At 48.5% G+C, this 21,863-nt stretch overlaps 2 protein-coding genes across 2 annotated transcripts in view; one reads left to right on the forward strand and one right to left on the reverse strand.

Annotated features, from left to right (window-relative positions):
* The window catches only part of NSMCE2 (NSE2 (MMS21) homolog, SMC5-SMC6 complex SUMO ligase), a 285,756-nt gene extending 272,793 nt beyond the window's left edge, over window positions 1-12,963 (reverse strand). The window contains exons 1-2 of the mRNA XM_004697653.2: window positions 12,890-12,963; window positions 5,478-5,642 (exon numbers count right to left, since the gene is read on the reverse strand). Of these exons, the coding sequence (XP_004697710.1) occupies window positions 5,478-5,628 (151 nt within the window). The 5' untranslated portion in view covers window positions 5,629-5,642; window positions 12,890-12,963. The remainder of the gene's footprint in view (window positions 1-5,477; window positions 5,643-12,889) is intronic.
* Window positions 12,964-13,143: 180 nt separating this feature from the next.
* The window catches only part of WASHC5 (WASH complex subunit 5), a 52,968-nt gene continuing 44,248 nt past the window's right edge, over window positions 13,144-21,863 (forward strand). The window contains exons 1-3 of the mRNA XM_013006559.3: window positions 13,144-13,227; window positions 20,413-20,723; window positions 21,256-21,401. Of these exons, the coding sequence (XP_012862013.1) occupies window positions 20,538-20,723; window positions 21,256-21,401 (332 nt within the window). The 5' untranslated portion in view covers window positions 13,144-13,227; window positions 20,413-20,537. The remainder of the gene's footprint in view (window positions 13,228-20,412; window positions 20,724-21,255; window positions 21,402-21,863) is intronic.

Genomic DNA, 21,863 nt, shown 5'->3' on the forward strand with positions numbered 1-21,863 from the left:
CGCTCTCCTAGAGGTTCACCAGGAGTTGCAAATGACTTGACAGCAATGGGTCTGGGCTCAGTTGAGGGTATAAGAAAGGTCACCTGGCTGACCTGCTGCCACTAAGCACGATTGTTTCCATGAGGCAGGAAGTGGACCGTCCACGGCCAGCATGGTGGCCTCACAGAGCTCATTTGCTTTGTCTGGGTGGTGTTGGCCAGCTTGAACTCTGGCTTAACAGAGCCCCCAAGACTAAACCGACTGCCACTGAGTCAACCCCAACACGTAGCAACCAATTGCGGCTGTGGGTTTCCGGGGCTGTCAATCTTGATGGAAGCAGACGGTCTCCCCTTTCTGCAGTGGAGCAACTGGTAGATTTAAATTGCTCACCATGCAGCAAGTAGCCCCACACTAACCCACTACACCACCAGGGCTCCTTATCTTACAGGCTCACTACCATCGAATCAAGTTTGACTCACAGCGACCCTGTAGGGCAGGAGAGAACTGCCCCCAGGAGAGTCTGAGACGTAACAGTTTACAGGAGTGTAGAGAGCCTGGTCTTTCTCCTGAGCAGCTAGCAGTTTTAAACTGTAGACCATGCAATGAGAAACTGTGGTAGTTACATAATCTCGTGTCAACTCGAGAGTATTAAGAGTAAAGGGGTGTAGTTAGCCTGTCAATCAGGACACAGCTTGATACGCTCATTTAGAGGTGCGACTGAGATAAATAGCTCACTGGAGGCCAGCCTCCCTCTCTCTCTGCTTCACCTTCCTGATGACAAGCCACGTGGAGCTATGCTGCGACTTGGGAGACTGGCCAGAGATTGACCTGCGAGAGTCCTGGATGCTTCCACCCGACTGGATCCTCAAGACTTTGTATCCGCTGGCCTGTGATTTTGCATCATTGCATGTGCTGCGTGAGTCTGAAGAGAAATTTATGAACTGATAGCGTACTTATGGGCTAATATCAGACGTATGGACTTGATCTGGACTGGGCTGGGATGTTTTCTTAATACATGATTACTCTTTGATATAAAGCTCTTTCTTACACATCTATGAGTGTCTCTAGATTTATTTCTCTAATCAACCCAGTCTAACACAGAAGTTCTGTAACCAATCCACTACACGGTCGGGGCTCCTAGTCTTTACAGACAGAAGAGGTTAAATTAAGCCAGGAGAGGAAAATCCAGCTTCAGAATCAAGAATGTCTGCGAGGCGGGGCTAAGAACTGCAGGCCCAGTGATGCAGCCTCATCTCAGATCCCCCCAAGTCCCTCCCCCCACACCAGACAGCACTACTCTCAACACGGGAAGCAAAGTGTGTTGCAAGGGTACCTTGCCAGCACATGCCCTCCAGGAGCAGAAGCCACTGATAGCAGCCATGGAGTCACATCTGCACAAACTCTGACCCCGCTGCTGCCGAGCTGCATGGCTTCAGGGAAAGGACCTCCCTCAGGGACGATGACAGTCCCTACGCCACAGTTTCTGTCAGGGCCCAGTGCTCATGGGGGAAAGCAGACGAGTGGAAAGCCCACAGTGAGTGTGTAAAGCACCCAGAACCCTGCCCTCGTGGCCATGACAGAGTAGAATGCCCTGCTCGGGCGCCAGCGGCACAGGAAGCACAGCCACAATCAGATGGAAACAAGCAACCCGAAGAGAATCCAACAAGGGGTTCTCAGCCACGGAACCCTACAAATTTCAAAAGATCCTTTGCTTCATGGGCCTCATGATAATTGAGCAAAGAGCTAACGGAAACTTTCCATTCTGACCCTACAACCAGGCATCTCCATCCATCAACCAAACAACCTCTAAGGTCAACCAAGCCCTGGCACCGAGTGAGACGAGAGGGGACACTAGCCGGACAGGGCAGGGCCAGGCTTCCACATCTCCCTAACCATGATGAAAGGGGGCACCAAAATCCAGCTGCGTCTAGAGGATGTCAATAAGCCACAAGACTTCCGGTCATCAAGGCTGGCACACGCTGCTGTTGAAAGCAGAGAAGTAGGTCATCCAATGTCACGCCTGAACATTCAACTCCAGTTAATTGGGGGGAAGGGGGACAAAAAACTCCTAAGGCAATAAGTCTCATTCCCCAGATCAAATAAAGCCGTCCCGCCAACAAATGTAGAAAGCACTCAAAACACGGCAGCCCGCAGAGCTGAACGGCTCCCCCGCCAGCGGCTGGAGGTCATGGGAGCCAGGGCGAGGCGCTCATCCCAAATATATCAGAGCTGAAGAGGGACAGTCCCAGGGGCAGGACATGCCACCAACCGGGGGGAGAGGCAAACGCACAACGGGCCTGTACCCCTCACATGCTCGGAGGCCAGGCTCTCGTTGACCAAGAATGGGATGGGCAGTGACAGGAGGGGGCTGCCCGCCGCTGTCCACTCATGTCTGCCTGGTGCTGGCCCCTGTGTACATGAGGAGCCGGGACCTTTCAGAAGCCAGTCACCACAGCTGTCCCCTGAGGGCAGACACCCGCTTGCCAGAGTGTTTCTCCAGGCCCTCTGGGAGTTAGAGGCACCAGCCTTTCAGCTAGTAGCTGCAGTGCTTAGCCATTTGTGTGCCCAAGGACTCCTGACTGCTCACTGCAGTCTGTTTTGTCGAGACTCAGTCGCTTTCTGACGAGACCCGGCAACCCCCAAAGCCAACAAGAGGTGTGTCCCCTCCACTCGGGCTATGCGAAAGGGAGAGGATTTCCACTCAGGAGGAAGGTGAGGGCCAGCGCAAGGGCAAACCAAATTACTCAAACCGTTTCAGTCACAGGATTGCACACTTCGATGGAATACCTTTTATAACGCACAGACTCAACCTCAATCAAGCTGTTTTGTGATTTTAAAAAATGAATACAAAAGAAAAAAGAAAAACGCTCAGAACTAACTCAGTTACTCACTCACAGTTATTGAATCAATTCTGACTCAGCTCCCAAAGGCCCCACATTTTATTGCCAACAAAACTCATAGTGACCCTATAGGACCAGGCCTAACTAGGGTTCCAAGGCCGTCCTTTTTCTAAACAGGCTGCCCCTTTTCTTTCACAGAATGGGTGCTGGGGTCATGAGCGCCTCTCTGTTCACAGGGAGAGAGCTGCTCTAACCACTGCACTGGCAGCACTCTCTCAATAAAGAATGGGTAAAATATAACAAAATTTAAAATGAAGTCATTCACCCCCTTACAGAAGGGTCAGGGGAAGAGACGAGCCAGTTAGGGTACAGTGTAGCAATGATGAAACATATTACTTTCCTCTAGTTCCTAAATGCTTCCTCCCCCACCCCGCCACTCTCATGATCCCAATTCTACCTTACAAATCTGCCTAGACCAGAGGAGGTACACTGGTACAGATAGGAACTGGAAACACAGGGAATCCAGGGCAGATGATCCCTCAGGACCAGTGGTGAGAGTGGCGATACCGGGAGGGTAAAAGGAGGGTGGGGTGGAAAAGGGGAACCAATTATAGGCATCTACATATAACCTCTTCCCTGGGGGACAGACAACAGAAAAGTGAGTGAAAGGAGATGTTGGACAGTATAAGATATGACAAAATAATAATTTATAAATTATCAAGGGTTCATGAGAGAGTGAGCAGCGGGGAGGGAGGGGAAAAATGAGGAGCTGATATCAAGTACTCAAGTAGAAAGAAAACGTTTTGAGAACGATGATGGCAACAAATGTACAAATATGCTTGACACGATGGATGGATGTATTGTGATAATAATTGTACGAGCCCCCAATAAAATGATTTTTTTAAAGGGGGGGAGAAAAAATATTAAAAATAAAAATAAATAAGTTAAAAAAAATAAATAAAAACGAAGTCATTAAAAAGAGAGCCAGTATTTTCTTTGTGCTTACCACGTGTTAAGTGTTGCTCTGAGGACCATGTAAATTATTGTGGTAGTTATATAATCTGGTGTCAATTTGGGAGGACTACAAGCGAAGGGGTGGAGTCTGACCTGTCAATCAAGATATACATAACCAATGAGGCTCTGTGTGGGCATGGCCTTCTCCTGAGAATTCTGGGAACTCTGGTATTTCCTTCTTCCCCACTTCCTGCTAGTCATCCCTGAGGAAAAAACACATGGACCGACCCCAGTACTGGCAAAGCCACGTAGAGACCCCTGCCAGCTCTGAAATGCTTATAACGCCACTGGATCCAAAGACTTTCGACCCACTGGCCTGTGATCATCAGCACTCAGTGTCATTGCATGTATTTCATGAGTCTGAAGAGGAATGTGTAGATTGGTATCGGACATATTGGCTAATATCGGACTTACGGGCTTGGGCTGGACTGGGCTGGGATGTTTTCTCAATGTTCAATTGCTCTTATATATAAACCTCTTCCTTATACACATATGAGTGTGTTGATGAAGTTGTTGCTCTAACACAGTTATTATCTCATGTCATCCCTATAACGTCTTTGACTGAGGGGCTGTCTGGGCACACAGAGGGTAGGACAGATGCCCAAGGTCACAAAGATAAGAAGTGCTGAGACCGAGCCATAAAGTCCCGCAGCCATGCCAGCCGACCTGAAATCACACACAGCAATCCCTCTGTGTGGCAACGGTGAGCTGGAATAGCGTGACTCTCTTCCTCCCCAGGGCTACCATGGTGACCTCTCGCCAGTTCCGGCCACTTCCCACCACCCTCAGCTTCATGCTGAGGGTGACTGTTCTCCAGCGAGGGACTGGTCTCCCCACAGGCCCCCTGCATGGGACAGCTTCCAAGGATGGCATCCAGGATCCTTGGCACGGACTGATAAAAAAGGCTTGTGCGTCTTACTTCCCAGCTTGAAGGAGGCAGCATGCATTCCGCTTTATACTTCTCGCTGCTGTGTTTGAAGTCATGATTGAGTCAGACTCACAGCCTTGAGTAGACTTTCAAACGTACCCACTTTGGGCATACACTTCAATTCACGGGCTTTTCTCCTGGGCCCGGCTCCTCCCCTTTAGGACTGCTGTCTATCACTGGCGGCTCTCTGGATTTTTCACTCATGTCTGTGCCTGTAGGCATCTCGTGCTGATCCAGTGGGATGCGACCAAGGTCATGCACAGAATGAAGCTGTTCATGTCACTATAGGGTGAGGGGAACATGGTCGGCCATGAATGGTGAGACTTCGTCTTACCTAGTACTTTGGATATGTTGTCAGGGCAGACAAGGCCCTGGAGAAAGACGTCACGTTTGGTCAAGGGGCAGGCCCTCCAGAAGATGATGGATTGTCACCTTGACAGCAACAACGGCTTGGGCAGAGGAACCATTGTGAGGATGGTGGAGGGCAGAGCAGTGGTGCAGAAGGTCGCTGTGAGTCAGAACAGACTGGAGGGCACCTAACAACAGCAGGAACAACATGGAATGTGGGGACCAGGATGAGAGAATAGATGCCCGGAAGGGGTGAATGACTGCCCTGCAGGTGAGCATTGTCTACTTCCAAGGCTAATTCCACCACAGAGTGTTGACGCCAAGCCCACCCAGAAGAAACACGCTCTCAGAAGGACAGAGCTACTTACTCTGAGTCTCCACAAGATCCAAAGCCACGTGAGAGGCGGCATCCATTCCGGAGTTGATACAGGACTGGAAGTTTTTTAAGGAGGAGAGGGCAGATTCTACGCCGCTGAAGGAGATGAAGCCAGTGGAACCTGAGTTTGACCGCCCCGGCATCTTGGAACTTTTATCTATTTTTTTAAGGACAACAAAATAAACATTATGAGTCAGAATAATACTGCATAGGAATTAAAACTACGGTAGACATTCAAATAACTGTATCCAATATCTTCCAGCTCCAGTATTAGTATCCCCTATGGTACAGTGAATGGCTTGATATGGTGCTTCTACCCACAGTCTTTGGAACTCGGAGGGGCTAGAGTGCCACAGACTCTAATATGGGGATAGTCAGTTCTGCCAACCCTCGGGGTATAAAATGAGCCAGCTCAGAAGCACTAACAGTAAGTTTACAGGATATATCACGATGACACATTTACATTTCCTCAACAAAAATTTAAAAAACTGTTTATATTCACCTCATGCCACTTATGTTGACCTTTTATCATTTAACAAGACAAATATATAACCAAATTCATTTTCTCCTAAGCCTTCTAATCTAGAAATTCTCTGTGTGGTATATACCTTTCTCTACAGGTACACATCAATTTGACATGAAGGCAAATTGAGTATTAATCCCAGTAAATCCGTTTCATTCATGAAAGTATTACTTCAGTAATAAATATAAACAGTGAAAAAGTTCTCAGAAAGTAAACACCCAATGTAAAGATAAAAAACGCAGCAGAGACTCACACTGACAGACTCAGGCGACCTTATGATACATCGAACCCAATACTTCAAACGCCGTACAATGCTCAACATTATGAATTTTATCTACATACATAGTATCACATAGTTTCCTTTATAAGTTAATAGTGTATAATTATGCTGTTTTCAAGTAACGTTGTATTTTCAATGGCCTCACAGGCATTCGAAAGCTGGACAAGGAACGAGGAGGAGCAGAGAAGAATGGATGTTTGTGAATTATGGTGTTGGTGAAGAAACCTGAAAATACCAGGGACCACCAGAATGAACAAATCTGTGCTGGAAGAAGTGCAATTGGAAGACTCCTTAGATGATGAGACTTGGTGTTAGTCCAGGTAGACTAGAGAAACAAATCCAGGGAGACTCATATGTGTATAAGAAAGAGCTTATATCAAAGAACAATTGTATATTGAGAAAACATCCCAGCCCAGTCCAGATGAAGCCCCCAAGTCCGATATTAGCCCATATGTCAGATACCAATCCAAAAATTCCTCTTTAGACTCATGCAGCACATGAGTTATGATGAGCAATGATGCCGAATGCAAGATCACTGGCTGGTGGATAGGTCTTGTGGATCCAGTGGCGGTGGAAGCATTTCAACGCTGGCCCGGGTCTCCACATATCTCCTCCAGCTCTCTGAGTGTCTCAACATCAAGAAAGGGAAGGCAGAAAGAGTAAGTCTGAACTCCAGTGAGCTAGGTATCTCCATCATGCCTCCAAATGAGGTCATCAAGCTGCGACCTGATTGACAGGCTAGACTCCATCCCTTTGCTCAAGTTGACAGGAGATTATGTAACTGCTACAGACTTCATCTCACACTTTGGACATGTTATCATCAAGGACCAGTGCCTGAAGATGAACAAATACTTGATAAAGTGGAAGGAAGGTCAGTGAAAAGCAGGAAGATTCTCCATGGACGGATTGGCACAGTGGTTGCGGCAACGGGCTTCAACATAGGAACAACAGACTGACTGACTGACGATGGTCTTCCCATTCTGAGAGTCTGATGGTAAGAAGCACAGTGGCCTTAGAAGCTTCTGTTGAAGATTATTAGATGAAAGAGGAGAATTATTGGATGGAAGAAGCCCAGGACCCCAAATCACTGCAGGGAGGAACTCTGCTCATCAATCAGGGTCTGTGTATAAGAGAAACTTCACGTGTGTAGAGCCCTTTGGATTTGGGGGGCTTGCCTTTTGTAATACCAACTATTATAGGAATGCGTGTGCATGTGCACACACACACACACGCATGCACACACACAATCCTTCAGAGACCACAATGATATGACTCAGATATGACTCCGTTTTTTGGTCAGTCTTGATTCTGGTACAGTACAATCCTCCAAGATCTACAATGGTGTAATCTGAAAAAAAAAATTTCTGTGGTAACAAAAACATTTTGCAATCTGCACTCTACAATATGATGGCTACTGACCACATGTGAAGGAGCCCAGGTAGCATAGTGGGTTACAAATTCAGCTGCTAACCACAAGGTTGGAGGTTCAAACCCCACGGACTCTCCATGGAGGAAGGCCAAGGCTTTCTGCTCCCATAAAGGCTCAGAAACCCACAGGAGCAATTCTACCCCGTCTTCTAGGGTCACTATGAGCCGTAGGCAGTGAATTTGTTTTTTAGTTTGCTCACAGTTGGCTTCTTAGCACTTGCACTGGGGCTAGTGTGACTGAAGAACTAGGTTTTAAACTTTGTCATTTCAATGGATTTAGATGTCAAGTGACCCATGGCAAGCCATGTGGCGACAGTGTGGTTCTAGAGGCCTGGTGACCAAAAGGAACCAGGGTTAAACCTCCGGGACAATGTCACTGCATGAGGGCAAGGCCAAAAGCCCTGCTGTTGGGTTCAAGTTCATACCTGCAGTTTATCCCGAACACAACGTGTCCACACCTGGCTCTCTGGTCAGTGGGTGGCTGAAGACAAACTCAGTCACTGCCTCCTTAGACTGCCTTCCAAAACAGGGCCAAATCAGAAGAGCAGCTTCCCGGGGGATGTGCTGGGCCAGTGAAGTTCTAGGCAGAGTGATCTGCTCAGAAGGTTACAGCGGGGGCAGTCTATTGGAATTTCCCAGGGGTATTTTTGATAGATTTTCTCCAAGGACATGGGATGATGGTGGGTGGTTACTAGGAAGAAATAGGAGGCAAACGGAAAGCTGCATTGGTGAGAACGCCCACATCCAGGGTGGCTAGGGCCGTCCTGCAAGAATATCCCAGCCATCCTACAGCTCTGAACTGGCCCCGTCAGACTTCTTTTTGTTCCCCACCATCAAAGAACACTGAAACATGCTGTGTGTCCCTTCAGGAGGCTCAACTGCTGCACTGATGTGGGGTAAACAGAAGAGGGCAGAAGTCTTTGGTGAAGGGCCAGAGAGATGGAAACTCACCTTGGAAATGTACAGACCTAGAAGGGGGATATGTCGAGAAGCCGCAACTTCACATTTTGATAGTTTTGTTTCATAAAGGTTGCTGTGATTTTTTTGTAGTAATACTTTTTGACTGGCAGTTGTGTAAGTAGGGTGTGTTCGTCTGGGTAGACTACAGAAACAAATCCAGAGATATTCATATGTGTGTATAGGAAAGAGCTTTATACACAAGAGCAAATGAATATTAAGAAAACATCCTAGCCCAGTCCAGATCAAGTCTACAAGTCTGATATTAGCCCATATGTCTGATACCAATCTATAAATTCCTCTTCAGACTCACAGAGCCATACAATAATGCCGAATGCAGGAAGAGCCCGGGCAATGGGTGGAGAGTCTTATGAATCCAGTGATGACAGAAGCATCTTAGCATTGGCAGGGGTCTCCACGTGGCTCCTCCAGCTCCCAGGGCTCTAGTGCAGCTCCATGTGTCTTGTCAGAAGGAATGTCTCACAGGGAGTGAGCTTGTGTTCCACCTCCAGCAAGCTATTTATCTCCTTAGTGCCTCCAAATGAGGTATCAAACCGCGACCTGATTAATAGGTGAAAGTCCACCCCTTCGCTCTTAAGTCTCAAATTGACAACAGATTATGTAGCTACCACAGAAGGGCCTGTCTTCCTGGAACATCAATTGCATGTAAACACAAGAGAGCAGGTCTGTATTCAAATCTGTGTTAGCTGCATGGTGGAAGCAGTACAGACTAGTGGTTCAACGTGCAGCTTCAGGAGCCAGACTGCCAGGGTCCAATGCCTGGTTCCGCTTAAACACCCCGGGCATTGCAGGAAACAAATACAAGACTACAAGGTAGAGAGACAGCAGCCTCACTGGGGCAGGGAACCTGAGCAATGACACCATGCTGTTTAGTGGACTGTCTTTTTGTCTGAAATATCCCAGACTGGGTGACCGAGCAGTGAACAACCCCGACTGAACAATCGACACAGACAAAAAAACATTCCCAAGGAAAAATTGCTCTTTCTAACCAAAGGGCCAAGAAGGGGCAGCCCAGCACGCCAGAAAATGAGGTCAGTGGCACAGTGGTTAAAATGCTCATATGCTAACCCTAAGGCTGGCTGTTTGCACCCACCCATCCACTCCATGTGAAAGTGGACAATGAATAAGGAAGACTGTAGAAGAACCAATATATTTGAATTATGATGTTGGTGAAGAAGATTTAGAATATATTCTTGTGGACTGCCCAAAGAACAAACAAATCTGTCTTGGAAGAAGTACGGCCAGAGTGCTCCTTACAGGCAAGGAGGTGGAGACTCTGTCTCATATACTTTGGACATGTTGTCAGGAGAGACCAGTCCCTGGAGAAGATATCATGCTCGGTAAAGTAGAGGGGTAGCGAAAAAGAGGAGGCTCCTGAACAAGATGGACTGACACCGTGGCCACCACAATGGGGTCCAACATAGGAATCATTGTGAGGATGGTGCAGGCCTGGGCCATGTTTCGTTCTGTTCTGCATTGGGTCACTTTGGGTCAGAACTGACTCCATGGCACCCAACAACAACAATGTCTGCGCCCGTCGAAAGTCCTAGTGATCTGTTTCTGTAAAGATGAGAGCCACTAAAACCCCATGGGGTCACTAGAAATAAAAAATTAACTTGGTGGCATCTGGCAACAACAGTGGCAGAAGCCAAAAGTCTTAGGTGACACTTGATCTACTCTAGCCAAACACCACAAGCAAAACACCTACAAACCATCACCCTGCAGCCTCAGTCCCACCAGCAAAGGCTTAGAGTTCCTCCCAGATGGGACTGTAGCAAGTGGCTCCTCCCAGCACAGGTGACATGGGCAGCTCAAATGCCCATCCTGCTTGGCCCTCCTTCATCTTTCCCACTATGTTGGTGGAAACGATGTGAGGAGCCTGCATTGCACTCCATCCCTGCCCTGTGGCCTAGTGGCAGTAACCACCAGCTGCTATGGTGAAGGCCATGGGGAGAGCAGAGGGCACCCTGCCCCCCACCTAGCCAGGGCTGCATCAGGGGAATCAAGGGGGGAGCTTGCATTCCCACCCCTGCACAGCCATGACAAGACCAAGTGAGGAGTTGAACCTTCCAGCAATAACAAGCCAGTGCCTCCCTCCACCCCCACGCCCATCAGCCCAGTATCAGAAGTGGCCTGCCTACATGGAAAACCAACACAAGATCCAAGGTCTGTTAATGTCCCAAATGCTCCAGATTCCATCAAAAATGACTCATGATATTAACAGCTAGTAAAATCTCAACGTGATTGAGAAAAGACAATCCACGGGTGTCAAAACCAAGAAGACAGAGAGGCCAGGACAGCTGATGATGTTTGAGAGCAGCCATCCTGAGAAAACGTGCTGTCACATGCAATTACAAACAGGTTTAGAACAAACTAACACTTAAGAGTCTCTGCAAATAAATATAAGATGTAAAAGCAAAGCAGATGAGCAATGGTAAACTGAAAAGTTGTATAACTATAATGAGTATCTCAGCCGGATGGAGAAGACACACAAGACAACCAATGAAATTGAAGGCAGAACAAGAGAACTTACTAACTCTCAACAAAAGACACAAATAGACTAGAAAGATAAAGCAAAAATAAAGAAAAACATGAACAATGCCTCTGGGGACACATGGGACTTATAAGAAAAGATCTAACATTCAAGTCACTGAAATCCTAGAAGAGGGCAATGTTTTCTGTTCTTTTTTTTAAGAGCTGAAAACGTCTCAAATTTGGCAAAACACATAAACCTAACGTTTCAAGAAAGTTCATGAACCACAAACAGGATCAAAACCCCAAAGTCACACTCGTTACTGTCTAGCCAATGCCAACTCAGGGCGACCCCACGTGTTAAAGAGTAGAACTGCTCCTTTGGGTTTTCTTGACCCCGATTCTTATGACAGCAGGTCGCCAAGCCTTTCTCCCGTGGTATGACTGAGTGATTTCAAATCACCAACCTTTAGGTTAGTAATCAAACACTTAACCTTTTCGCCAATCCAGAAGCTCCACATAGGAGAAGCGCAAAGAGATCCCTATTGAGGTGCATCATATTCAAGCCTCTACAAACTAAAATCGATGACTCTTAACATTGGTGCGGCAGAGACAACTTTCCTCCAGTTGGCCCCAACTCAGAGCTTCCCTATTAAACATCAGAAGGGACCCTTTTTCTATGGCGCAAACCATTCAGATTCCAGATTTCTCATCAGCAACCAGAATGAGCAGCAGTTTTCAGAAGCTGAAAAATAGAACTGTCAAGCCACAATAATACACCCAGCAGAGACCATCCTCAAGAATGAAGGCATTCTCAAGCGAGGGAAAAAAAACGAGAGGCAAGGTGGGGTAAAAAGGGGGAACTGATTACAAGGATCTACATAGAACTCCCTCCCTGGGGGATGGACAACAGAAAAGTGGGTAAAGGGAGACGTTGGGCAGTGTAAGACATGACAAAATAATAATTTATAAATTATCAAGGGTTCATAAGGAAGAGAGGAGGGGGGAGGGAGGGGAAAAATGAGGAGCTGATACCAAGGGCTCAAGTAGAAAGCAAATGTTTTGAGAATGATGATGGCAACAAATGTACAAATGTGCTTGACACAATGGATGGATGTATATTGTGGTAGGTGTTGTATGAGCCCCCAATAAAATGATTTAAAAAACAACAAGGGAATGTCACCAGCTGACCTACCCTACGAGAATAGCTAAAGAAAGCATTCCTAAACGATAAGAAAATGATGAGAGGGGTCTCGAACTGTCGGTAAGGAAGAACAATGAAAGAATTACAATATGGGTAAATACAGTGGTGTTTCCTTCTCGAGCTAAGTGCCCTAAGGTCGTCGTGGCTAATAAAACGATTTTTTCTAAAAAGTCGCCGTGCGAGCTCGCCTGTCATCTTCGCCCATCTTAAAGCCATCGTACTAGAAAAAGAAAACTGACGTGCAGAGTTGTATTGACAGGACTCGTCCCGGGCTTGGAAAGACAGTTCAAACCAGATGCCTTTGGATCAAATGACCGTGACCCCTCCCCGCCAGCCCACCCCACCACATTCAGGGTTCAAGGTTGGAGAGAGAGCGTCTCAGAATAGGAGGCAAACTGAGCGCGAAAAAAGCCAGGATCCAAACCCAAGGTGACACATCTCCGAACAGCGCGGGGCGCCCCGGAGGGAGCCCGCCGCTCGGCCGCCACCTCGCCAAGGCCCGCCCAGCGCCTGCCTTACCTGGATGCCGGACCTGTCTCCGTCCGGCGGCTCCTCGACTTCCCGCCCCGGGACCCCAGCCCTTCCCTTCAGCCCCTGGCACTGGTCGCTGAAGCGGGGAGCGGGACCCGACGTCATCAGCCGTCGCCGGAGCGTGGTCACATGACGCCCCGCCCTGCTCTCCGCCCCTTTGGTCATGTGACATCCAAGGGAGCCCGGGGCGGAAGCCGTGGTCCATCGCCCTGATTAGCGGCGCCTGGGGGCCGCCGGGGACCCTTGGGTGGGAGGAAGGGTGCGTGGCGACGCGGAGCGTGACCGCTGGCGCTGCGCGAGCGCTGCCGGCGCGGCCCAGGTGACAGGTGAGTCGGGCGTGGAACGCGCCCCCTCTGCTTCCACCTTCCCCGCTTCCTTCGGCCGAGGGGCGTCTGCAGCGGCTGGTGGGGTGTGGAGGGAGGGCCCTGGGACCCAGGCCACGGGTGCCGCGGAGAGCTGCAGCCACGCCCTTCGCTTCCACTCTGATGCGAGGAAATGCCACCATCCCTTTGGCGCATCCTAAGGAGGAGACGCTCACCTGCTGGACTCTTCCAAGTTCCCGGGAGCAAGCTGTGCGCGCTCGGTGAGGGCTTTTACAGTCGCCTGGCTCCGGACTTGAATTCTCCTTCCGGACTGGGCTAGGAGTTTAGACAAGTCGTTTGCCTTCTTTCTACCGTAATTTCCTCACCAGGGACGGAGTAAGGAGCCCGGGGGGCGCTATGGGATAAGCCGCAAGGTCTGTGGTGCAATCCCACCGGCCACTCCTCGGGAGAAAGACGAGGCTGTCTGCGCCAGGATGGCCCGTGAGCCCTATGGGGCGTGGCTGTGAGTTAGAATCGTCTTGATGGCAGTGAGTTTGGGTTTGGAGTTTCGTGATTACGAAAAAGTATTTCAGGGGTAGTCTCACAGTTGAAAGAAAAAAAGTGGAAATGCAAGTAACAGAACCAGTCTCTTGATTGCAGGTGTACTGTTTTCCCTCCAAAATAAGTGGCTGGAAAAGGCGGGTGGTGACTGCCTCTCTCCACGATGGGCACGGTGTCTTGGTCCTCAGGGTTCCATCGTCTGTCGGACCAGAGTGAACGGGGCCATGTCAGAACATTTCTGAAAGGGAAATGCCGGTCACCTTTGTCTTGGTCAACAGCCACTGTGTTTTGTTCTTGATAATGGACTCCTGGAAGCAAATGTTTCCTTCTTTATGAGGTTTGGGGTAATGATAAGTCGGCCTGCCTTTGTCTTCTGAGTCAACAGTGGTTTGTCCCAGATTAACTGAATTGCCTTCAGAAACCCTGGTCTGTACTTGGGATAATTGGTGCGAGGGTGCTAAATGTCATTTTAAAAAGCATGCTGTCTTTTGCGAAGGATTACTTTCCGAACTGAAAATTGCAGCTTCATATCACGTTCTTTAAAAAAAGCAAGTCACAACCTCTTTTCTGGGTGAATTATACAGTAACTTAGGACATTGAGTGGGCTCTGCTGCTGTTTTATGCCAGTAGGAATGCAGCGATGAGTTGAATTCAATGGCAAACGAGTTTTGATTTTAGGGGATTAGTAATAACAGCTTATATTGTGAACACTGGACTGTGAATTAGTCTCTTCGTTACAGCGTCTGCCACTGTGTTCACCTCACACTGTTGTTCTTGTTAGCTGTCACGTTTGGGGCACTCGAGTCATACATAATGCACACTGCCAGCTCATAAACAATGGAACAGAACACCGCCCAGTTATATGCTATTCTCATGATTATTTGAGGATCAAATTGTGACCCGTAGGATTTTCATGGGCTGATTTTCAGAGGTAAATAGCCTGACTTTTCTACCCAGACGCTCTACTGAAACTTGTTCCGCCTCAGAGTGGCAGGTAAGCGTGCACTGACAGATGAATATGTAAGGCACATTGGCCAAGATTCAAGCCTCGGTCTATCACATGCAAGGCAAGGATTCTACCACGGAACCCCCACTGCCCCCTTTATGTCACTCTACAGTGATTTAGATGAAGCCAGCTACATTGCAACACCAGCAAAGCCACCTAACTCTGCCATGTAGGGGAGGTGTTGGACATTATTTAGTGATGGTTTTTAGGTTCCATTCTTCTGTGCCAGTTTTTCCATCAACCATAGACTATATACCAAATACTCTGGATAAATAATATTTGTGCAAATTGTGATGACTCCATTGGTTAACACAAGGGACAATTTTACTCATCTTTTATTTTCCCCTTCTCTCATTCCCTATGTCAGTCCATATAAAAAAAACCCATTGCTTTCAAGTGTAACTTAAAGTGGCCCAATTATAAGACAGAGTAGAATTGCTCTAGAGAGTTTCCAAGGCTGTAAGTCTTTACAGAAACAGACAGACCCTTCTTTCTCCCATGAAGTAGCTAGTGGATTCAAACTGCCAACCTTTGGGTTAGCAGACTGCTATAATCACTTTGCTCCCAGAGCTCCCTCACTCCATATCAGTGTAGAAAACTACACAGTAGACAACCTCAAAAGTATCTGAAATTCACCTAGCTAGAGTTCAGTGTGAATTGACAAGCAGACAGAAAAAATTAAAATGATTTAAAATATCATGCCTTTATGTACACTACGTAGTATACTCCCAGGAGAGTTCTAGACACCTTAGTGGCTACACCCACACACACACATACACACACCCTGCTCTCTGTTTCTGTCCTTTGCTTTCCTGGGGCTTCAGCCACCTTGCTGTTCCTGAAACATGTAACACATTCTTACCCCGAGAGCTTTGCATTTACTTGTAATCTCCACCTGGAGTGCCATGCTCCCAGATTATTATGAATTGCTATATAAGAAACTTCCCACAGATTTTAGTGGCTTAAGACCATTGACATTTATGATCTCACACTGTCTGTGTTTAGAAACCGGGTGTCTGACTTGCTTTGGCTGAGTCAAGTTGTGAGCAAGGGCTGTACGCTCACCTGAAGGCGCAACTGGGGTGGTTGTGGGAATCCACTTCCAAGCTCACTCATGGGGATTGTTGATAAGCCTCTGTCCCTGTCACGTGAGCCTCTCCATGGGCTTTCTCATTTTGTTTTTAAGTACAGCGAAGTCCTCTTATTTCAACACTGACTGTTTTGAGTCCGTGTAGTTAAATGTCCACATGTGGAACTGAAAGATGGCATTGACAGGACGATGGCCATGAGCAGAACGCTGTTGCTTCAGTGTCCCTAGTGAGTGGTGTCAGTGAGGTCAGTAGTTATCTTTGGTAGGCAGGCTTCCTGACTAATAATATATGGGCACAGTACGATGATTCCAGTGCCCATGAACTTGCCAGACAATTACCTGTGGAAATTAACAACTAGAGATAAGAAATGCAACAAAGACAATGACGCAATTCACCCTTTCCAAAAAGAATACTTTTTCAAAGGATTGGGGGTACGTTTGGGAGAGGGAAGTGATGTCTTGAAACTTTTTTGCAAAATTTAACCTCTGTAAGGGCATGCTGGATGCTGTGATGTGCAAAAAACCCACTGCCACCCAGTGGATGGCAACTCACAGCAACCCTGCAGAGCAGGGGAGAACTGCCCGTGAGTCTGAGATTGGAACTCCTAACTGCAGCAGAAAGCCCCGTCTTTCTCCCCTGGAGCAGCTGGTGATCTGGAACTGTTGACCTTGAGGTTAGCAGCCGAACGCATAACCACTATGCCACCAGGACTCCTCCGTGATGTCCAAGACATTGTATTATCAAATTCACAATTTGGTGAAACCCTATATTCCCCTGAGAAAAAACAGCTCAGTGGATGAATACATTTCTTACAATTCTAGTCTACATTTGATGTAACGTGGAACTTCTTTTCGTCATCAGTTTTAATTATGTCTTATGGGAAGACGTCCCCCACTGCTGTTGGGTTCTTGACCTCAGGGTGGCATCACTTCGTAGCATTGCTCAGCTAGGAGTTAGCTTTGCGAACAAGGACCCCCTTATACTTGACATAGGAGAAGAACATGTTAAAGGAAGTGCCCTTCCCCCAATTGCATTCTAGTCCTTTCCCAAAGGAAGACTAATGGCACAATTCCCTTCAGAAAAATTCAGTAGATCAAGACAGCGGAGAAGGTGGGCAGTAGAGGCGCATGCAGTCAGAAGCTACAGAAAAGCCCCATTGCCATCACTACCCAAAAAGCAATAGCCAGAGAGTGCAGCATTGTAGTCAATGTAGCATCACAAGAAGGTGACCACTTGTAGGGTCAGTACACAATCCTGAAACTCTGATCCGTAACCATACAACCCAGGGCTTAGTCCCTCAAAGCCACTACCACTGTGTTCTTTATCCAGCTTCTGAGAGTCGGAAATGTGAACATGGCATCGTGCTGAGCTGGGCTTCACTTGCATGAGCAGGGGCCTGACTCAGACAGCTGAGCACCTGAGGCCCTGCTTCGGGTTCCTTTCTTCTCCTCCATGTTGTGTCAGGACACGTGGCCCTTCCTCTTGGGAACACCCGTGATCTCTCCAGCTTAGCGCGCGAGTCTACTTCCATGGCCGCTTAGAGAGCCAGAGTGGGAGCCACCAGGGCCTTTGGGGGTGGAGGCTTGGCACAGAGTGATTACAGCATGACACAGGCCTAGTCCAGGTTCAAGGGCTGGGAACGAAGCCCTACTCCTCTAGGGCTGGAGCAGTGTGAGCACTAAGGGCTGAGGCATCGTGGGCAGCCATTCTGGAAACCAGCTACCACTGGGCTGTAAGGAGATTGCCTCCCTGACCCCTGGAACGAAGAGAAATGATCCCCAAGAGGCTGAGAGAGCAGGCGAGTGGGAGTAGTAGGGTACCAGAAGCAAGTGACCTCCTTCAAGAAGTGTTGAAGCCCCTATGGGCCTTGCGGTCCGTGACGTTGATTCACGGCAGCCCCATCTGCTGCGGAGCTGAACTGCTGCCTGGGGGTTTCAGGCTGTGACCTTTTAGAAGCAGACAGGCCTCTTCTGAAGCACCTCCGGGTGGGCTGGAACTACCAACCTCACAGCTGGAAGTGGAGCACTTAACTCTTTACGCACCACCCCACAAGACTCCTCTTCAGGCCCTGGATATTATTTCACTGTTGTGAGTCTTTCTCACCTCCTCTTGCAACCCACACCCCTCCCTTTGCCATCTGCCTCACCCCAGCGCTCTGCGCCTCCATCTGCAGGTGGAAGCTCAGGAGAGAGAAGGCTTGTGGAGTCAAGACGGCTTACTGAGTTGCCCCTGTGAGGTCAAAGAGCTCAGGGGGCACCGTAGGTTACATGCTGAGTTGCCAACTACGAGGTCAAGAGTTCAAACCTGGCAGCCTTTCCGTGGGAGAAAGATAAGACTCCCTGCTCCAGTGAAGGAGAGTCACTGTGGGTCTGAATGGACATGGCGCAGCGAGCTTAGTGTTGTGCTGTGGAAGGTGATTCGAAGGCGGGGCGGGCGGCTGTGAGATGCTGTAATACCAAGGTCATGACACAGGGCAGGGCTTTTTTGCTTGGATGTTGGTTGGTTCTTTCCCAGAAAAGTCTTTTTCTTCCTTTTTCTACTCAGTTTCTGCCTCCCCTTCTTTTCTCTCTTCCACCCCCATCAGCTCATCGCCCTCTGATGTTTTTCTCCATTCACATTAACAGGTATGAGTTATACATTTTTATCTGTTAAAAGACTACCAGCAATGCTGCTGGAAGCGTCCTTTGGCTTGTGTCGGTAGATATAGCTTGTTATTTCATGGGGCTAGATGCCCAGACATGAGATTACTAGGTCGGGAGCGGGTTTGTTTTTAAATTCAGTACACGTGGGTTCAGTTTCCCAGAAGATTCATACCGGGAGCAGGTGCTGTTGTGTGTCTTAATCATTGCCAGCCTAATGCGAGTAAAGTCCTTGTTGCCATTTGCTTTAATTTGCAGTTCCTTCCTGCTTGGTGAAGGAGCTCTGGTGGCGATGCAGGCTGGGCGTTGGTCTGCTGACCTTAGGGTTGGCAGTTCAAATCTACCAACCACTCTTCTGGAGAAAGAGGAGATTACCCACTCCAGGAAACTGACATAGGGTCACTCTGAGTGGAATCCGACTGCTGGTCAACTAAGGATATTCTCATGCATTTGTCACTTGAACTACTCTTACGCAAACCCCCCTCTTTGCATCTTTTGCCTGTTTTTCTGTTGGGTCATCGGCTCTGCTTTCAGCCTATGCTATTGCTTTGCTTGTTTTAGAAACTCAGTCTACCCTCTGCTTTGCCGATGCATCAAGGTTCTCTGGTATCACCTAACCTGGCTTTAATACTCCTGGGTTGTCTTCTCGAGCCCAGCATTCCTCAGAGATGTCCTTTTATGAAAGATCACCTATTCAAGTGGAACTGTGTCAACTGGAGGCGCTCTACTCTTAAAAGAATCCCTCTCGGAGCAGAAGCCCAAGGAAAAGCTCCATGTTGGCAATGCAGCAGCTGCGACACTTAGTGTCACTCCATCCTGACCCCGCAGTGGAGCACATCACCTCCTCCTCCAGCTTCTTCTCTGGGGCATCCTTCCCACCAGTGTAGCAACGGGCACCGGAGCGGGCAGGTGTCTCTGTGTCCTTCCTTCCCAGGAGTGTTGTTGTTTATATAACTGTCATAGGTAATCATCAGTGCCAAGGAATCAGTTCAGCACAGGGGACACGGAACTGAAGTGTCCTTTTCTTTTCCTTGGCTGCAATCGTCCTCAAGCCCAGCTTGACCTCCAAGTCACCCAGGGAACTAGTTGAAAATGGAGATTCTTAAGACTGGCTCTAACCTACTGAAGCAGAAGCCCGGAGATCCCTTGGGGACCTGGGATGCAGCCAGGCTTAAGAACGACAGCATCAGAATGTAGTTCCTTAGATATCTTTGCATCCGGACAGACAGAGAAACCCGCATCCCCGAGGGCTCAGATCTAGGAAACTGCACTTTGCCTTTAAGAAATTTCAGAAGGCCCGATTTGCCATCTAGACACTATTCAGTCAGTACAGTAAGTGCTTCTAACTTTTGTCCTGCTGTGCTCCAGAATTCAGGGAACAGATTCTATTGGCAGGGCCAGACCATGAAGTTACATTACAGGAGACCGTCGAACCACTCCGTGTTAGCCTTCATAAACCATCTCCACAGCCTTTTGCAGAACTTGGCATGTAGAAGCCTCACCCTGCAATTCCATCTCTAGGAAAGAATGGAGCAAACACCCCAAAGCCATGCACCGGGCGGCTTCTCGCAGCTTTGTCGACTGACCATAATTACTTGCCAAGCTATCAGGCAGAGGGGGAGAGCTTGCGCCATTGAGGCTCCACCAGAGCCACCACACATGCCCCGTGGATCCTCCCCCCAAGCTCAGTGATCAGCAGCATCACACCCTTTCTCAAGGGGAGCAGCTCACCCAGGACTGAAGGGGGAAAAGACATGCATGCCATGTCAGAATTCACCATCGAAAAGAAAATGTAGTGGGCTTGGGAGGTTAAAAAGAAGGATGTTGGCATTGCCTCTGCATATACACACACACTCCCTTTAAAAAGTGATTTTCTTCCTAGCTAAAAGATACAATTTTTGTTGGCATGCAGGTTGTTGAATGGCGCGGCCAGTCTGTCAGCAGACTCGGCTTCATCTCAGGGTCTGCAGGCTCCCGCTCTGAGGCCCCCGGAGCAGTCCTGCCGGCGAGGGCCTGCAGGAGTCGGCCGGCCTCACTATGCTGGACTTCCTTGCCGAGAACAACCTCTGCGGCCAGGCAATCCTGAGGATCGTCTCCTGCGGCAACGCCATCATTGCTGAACTCCTGCGGCTCTCCGAGTTCATCCCCGCTGTCTTCAGGCTGAAAGACCGAGCCGATCAGCAGAAGTATGGGGACATCATATTTGACTTCAGCTACTTTAAGGTAATCCTCCTTGGAGGCGTGTTCCAGACCATCTTCCCCGCCGAAGCCTGCTCCCCTGGGCCCTCCAAGACACTGAGCGATTAGGTACCCATATACTCCAGTATAAGCCGGCCCGAATATCAGCCAAGGCACGTTACTAAGAACGTGCTGGAGAACTCGGCTTATACGCAAGTACATGCGGTAATTGTGGAGAAGGAGCCGAAGGGGAAAGCTTTTGCATCAAATTGAATGTCAGAGACTAACTTGAAAATACAGCCATGCTGCTGAGTGGGGCTCCGGACACAGTAGACTCCACTGTGGGACACCCACCTTCCCACAGCAGCGCCCCCCTTAAATACATGTTCCTCTTGGTTGCCATTCCGATCCACTTCTTTCCGTGGTTTTTTTATTATACATGTCGGCTCCTCTCATTCAAGGGTTGTATAGAAGCCTTTTAAAGCCTAAGAACACATTTTGAAAGACTTCTAGACACAGTTACCCGCAAGTATGCTTTTCTTGATGTTTCCCCTCCATGTGTGTTTCTTCTTCCCAGGGCCCAGAATTCTGGGAAAGCAAACTGGAAGCTAAGCCAGAGCTGCAGGATTTAGATGAAGAATTCCGAGAAAACAACATAGAGATTGTGACCAGATTCTACTTAGCGTTTCAGAGTGTGCATAAGTACATCGTAGACTTAAACAGGTGTGGATGAATTTCTTCCTAGCTGCTTCTGGTCATCCCGCTGACCTAATGGGCTAGCTTGCACTGCTAACTGCAGTAGTTCAAACCCAGCAGATAGATGCTCCGCGGGAGAAAGATGAAGCTTTCTACTCCTGTAAGGGTTTACCGTCCCAGAGACCCACGGGGGCAGTTCTGCTCTGTCCTGCAGGCTCTTTATGGGTCACAGTCGGCTCGATGGCAGTGAGTTTCGTTTTCTGGCTGCTTGTCGTCAGTAGCCGAGAGGTAGCGGGCCTGACTGGGACCTGCATCTCTGAGGACCTGCACAGCTTCTGTCTGCGCCTTCTTCCTGGAGTTCTACTCATCCGATGGATTATAGAGGGTTGGGGGTCATTTCCTCCTCTCGTGGGGCGTCCAGTCATTTGGGTGTACACGAAGTTATCTGGCTTTCTGTCCTAGAGTTTGTCATGTGCTCCTCGAGTCTTA

The sequence above is a fragment of the Echinops telfairi genome, unplaced genomic scaffold (genome assembly GCF_000313985.2).
Source record: "Echinops telfairi isolate 266 unplaced genomic scaffold, ASM31398v2 ScPeMD7_1;HRSCAF=3_0, whole genome shotgun sequence".
NCBI lineage: Eukaryota > Metazoa > Chordata > Mammalia > Afrosoricida > Tenrecidae > Echinops > Echinops telfairi.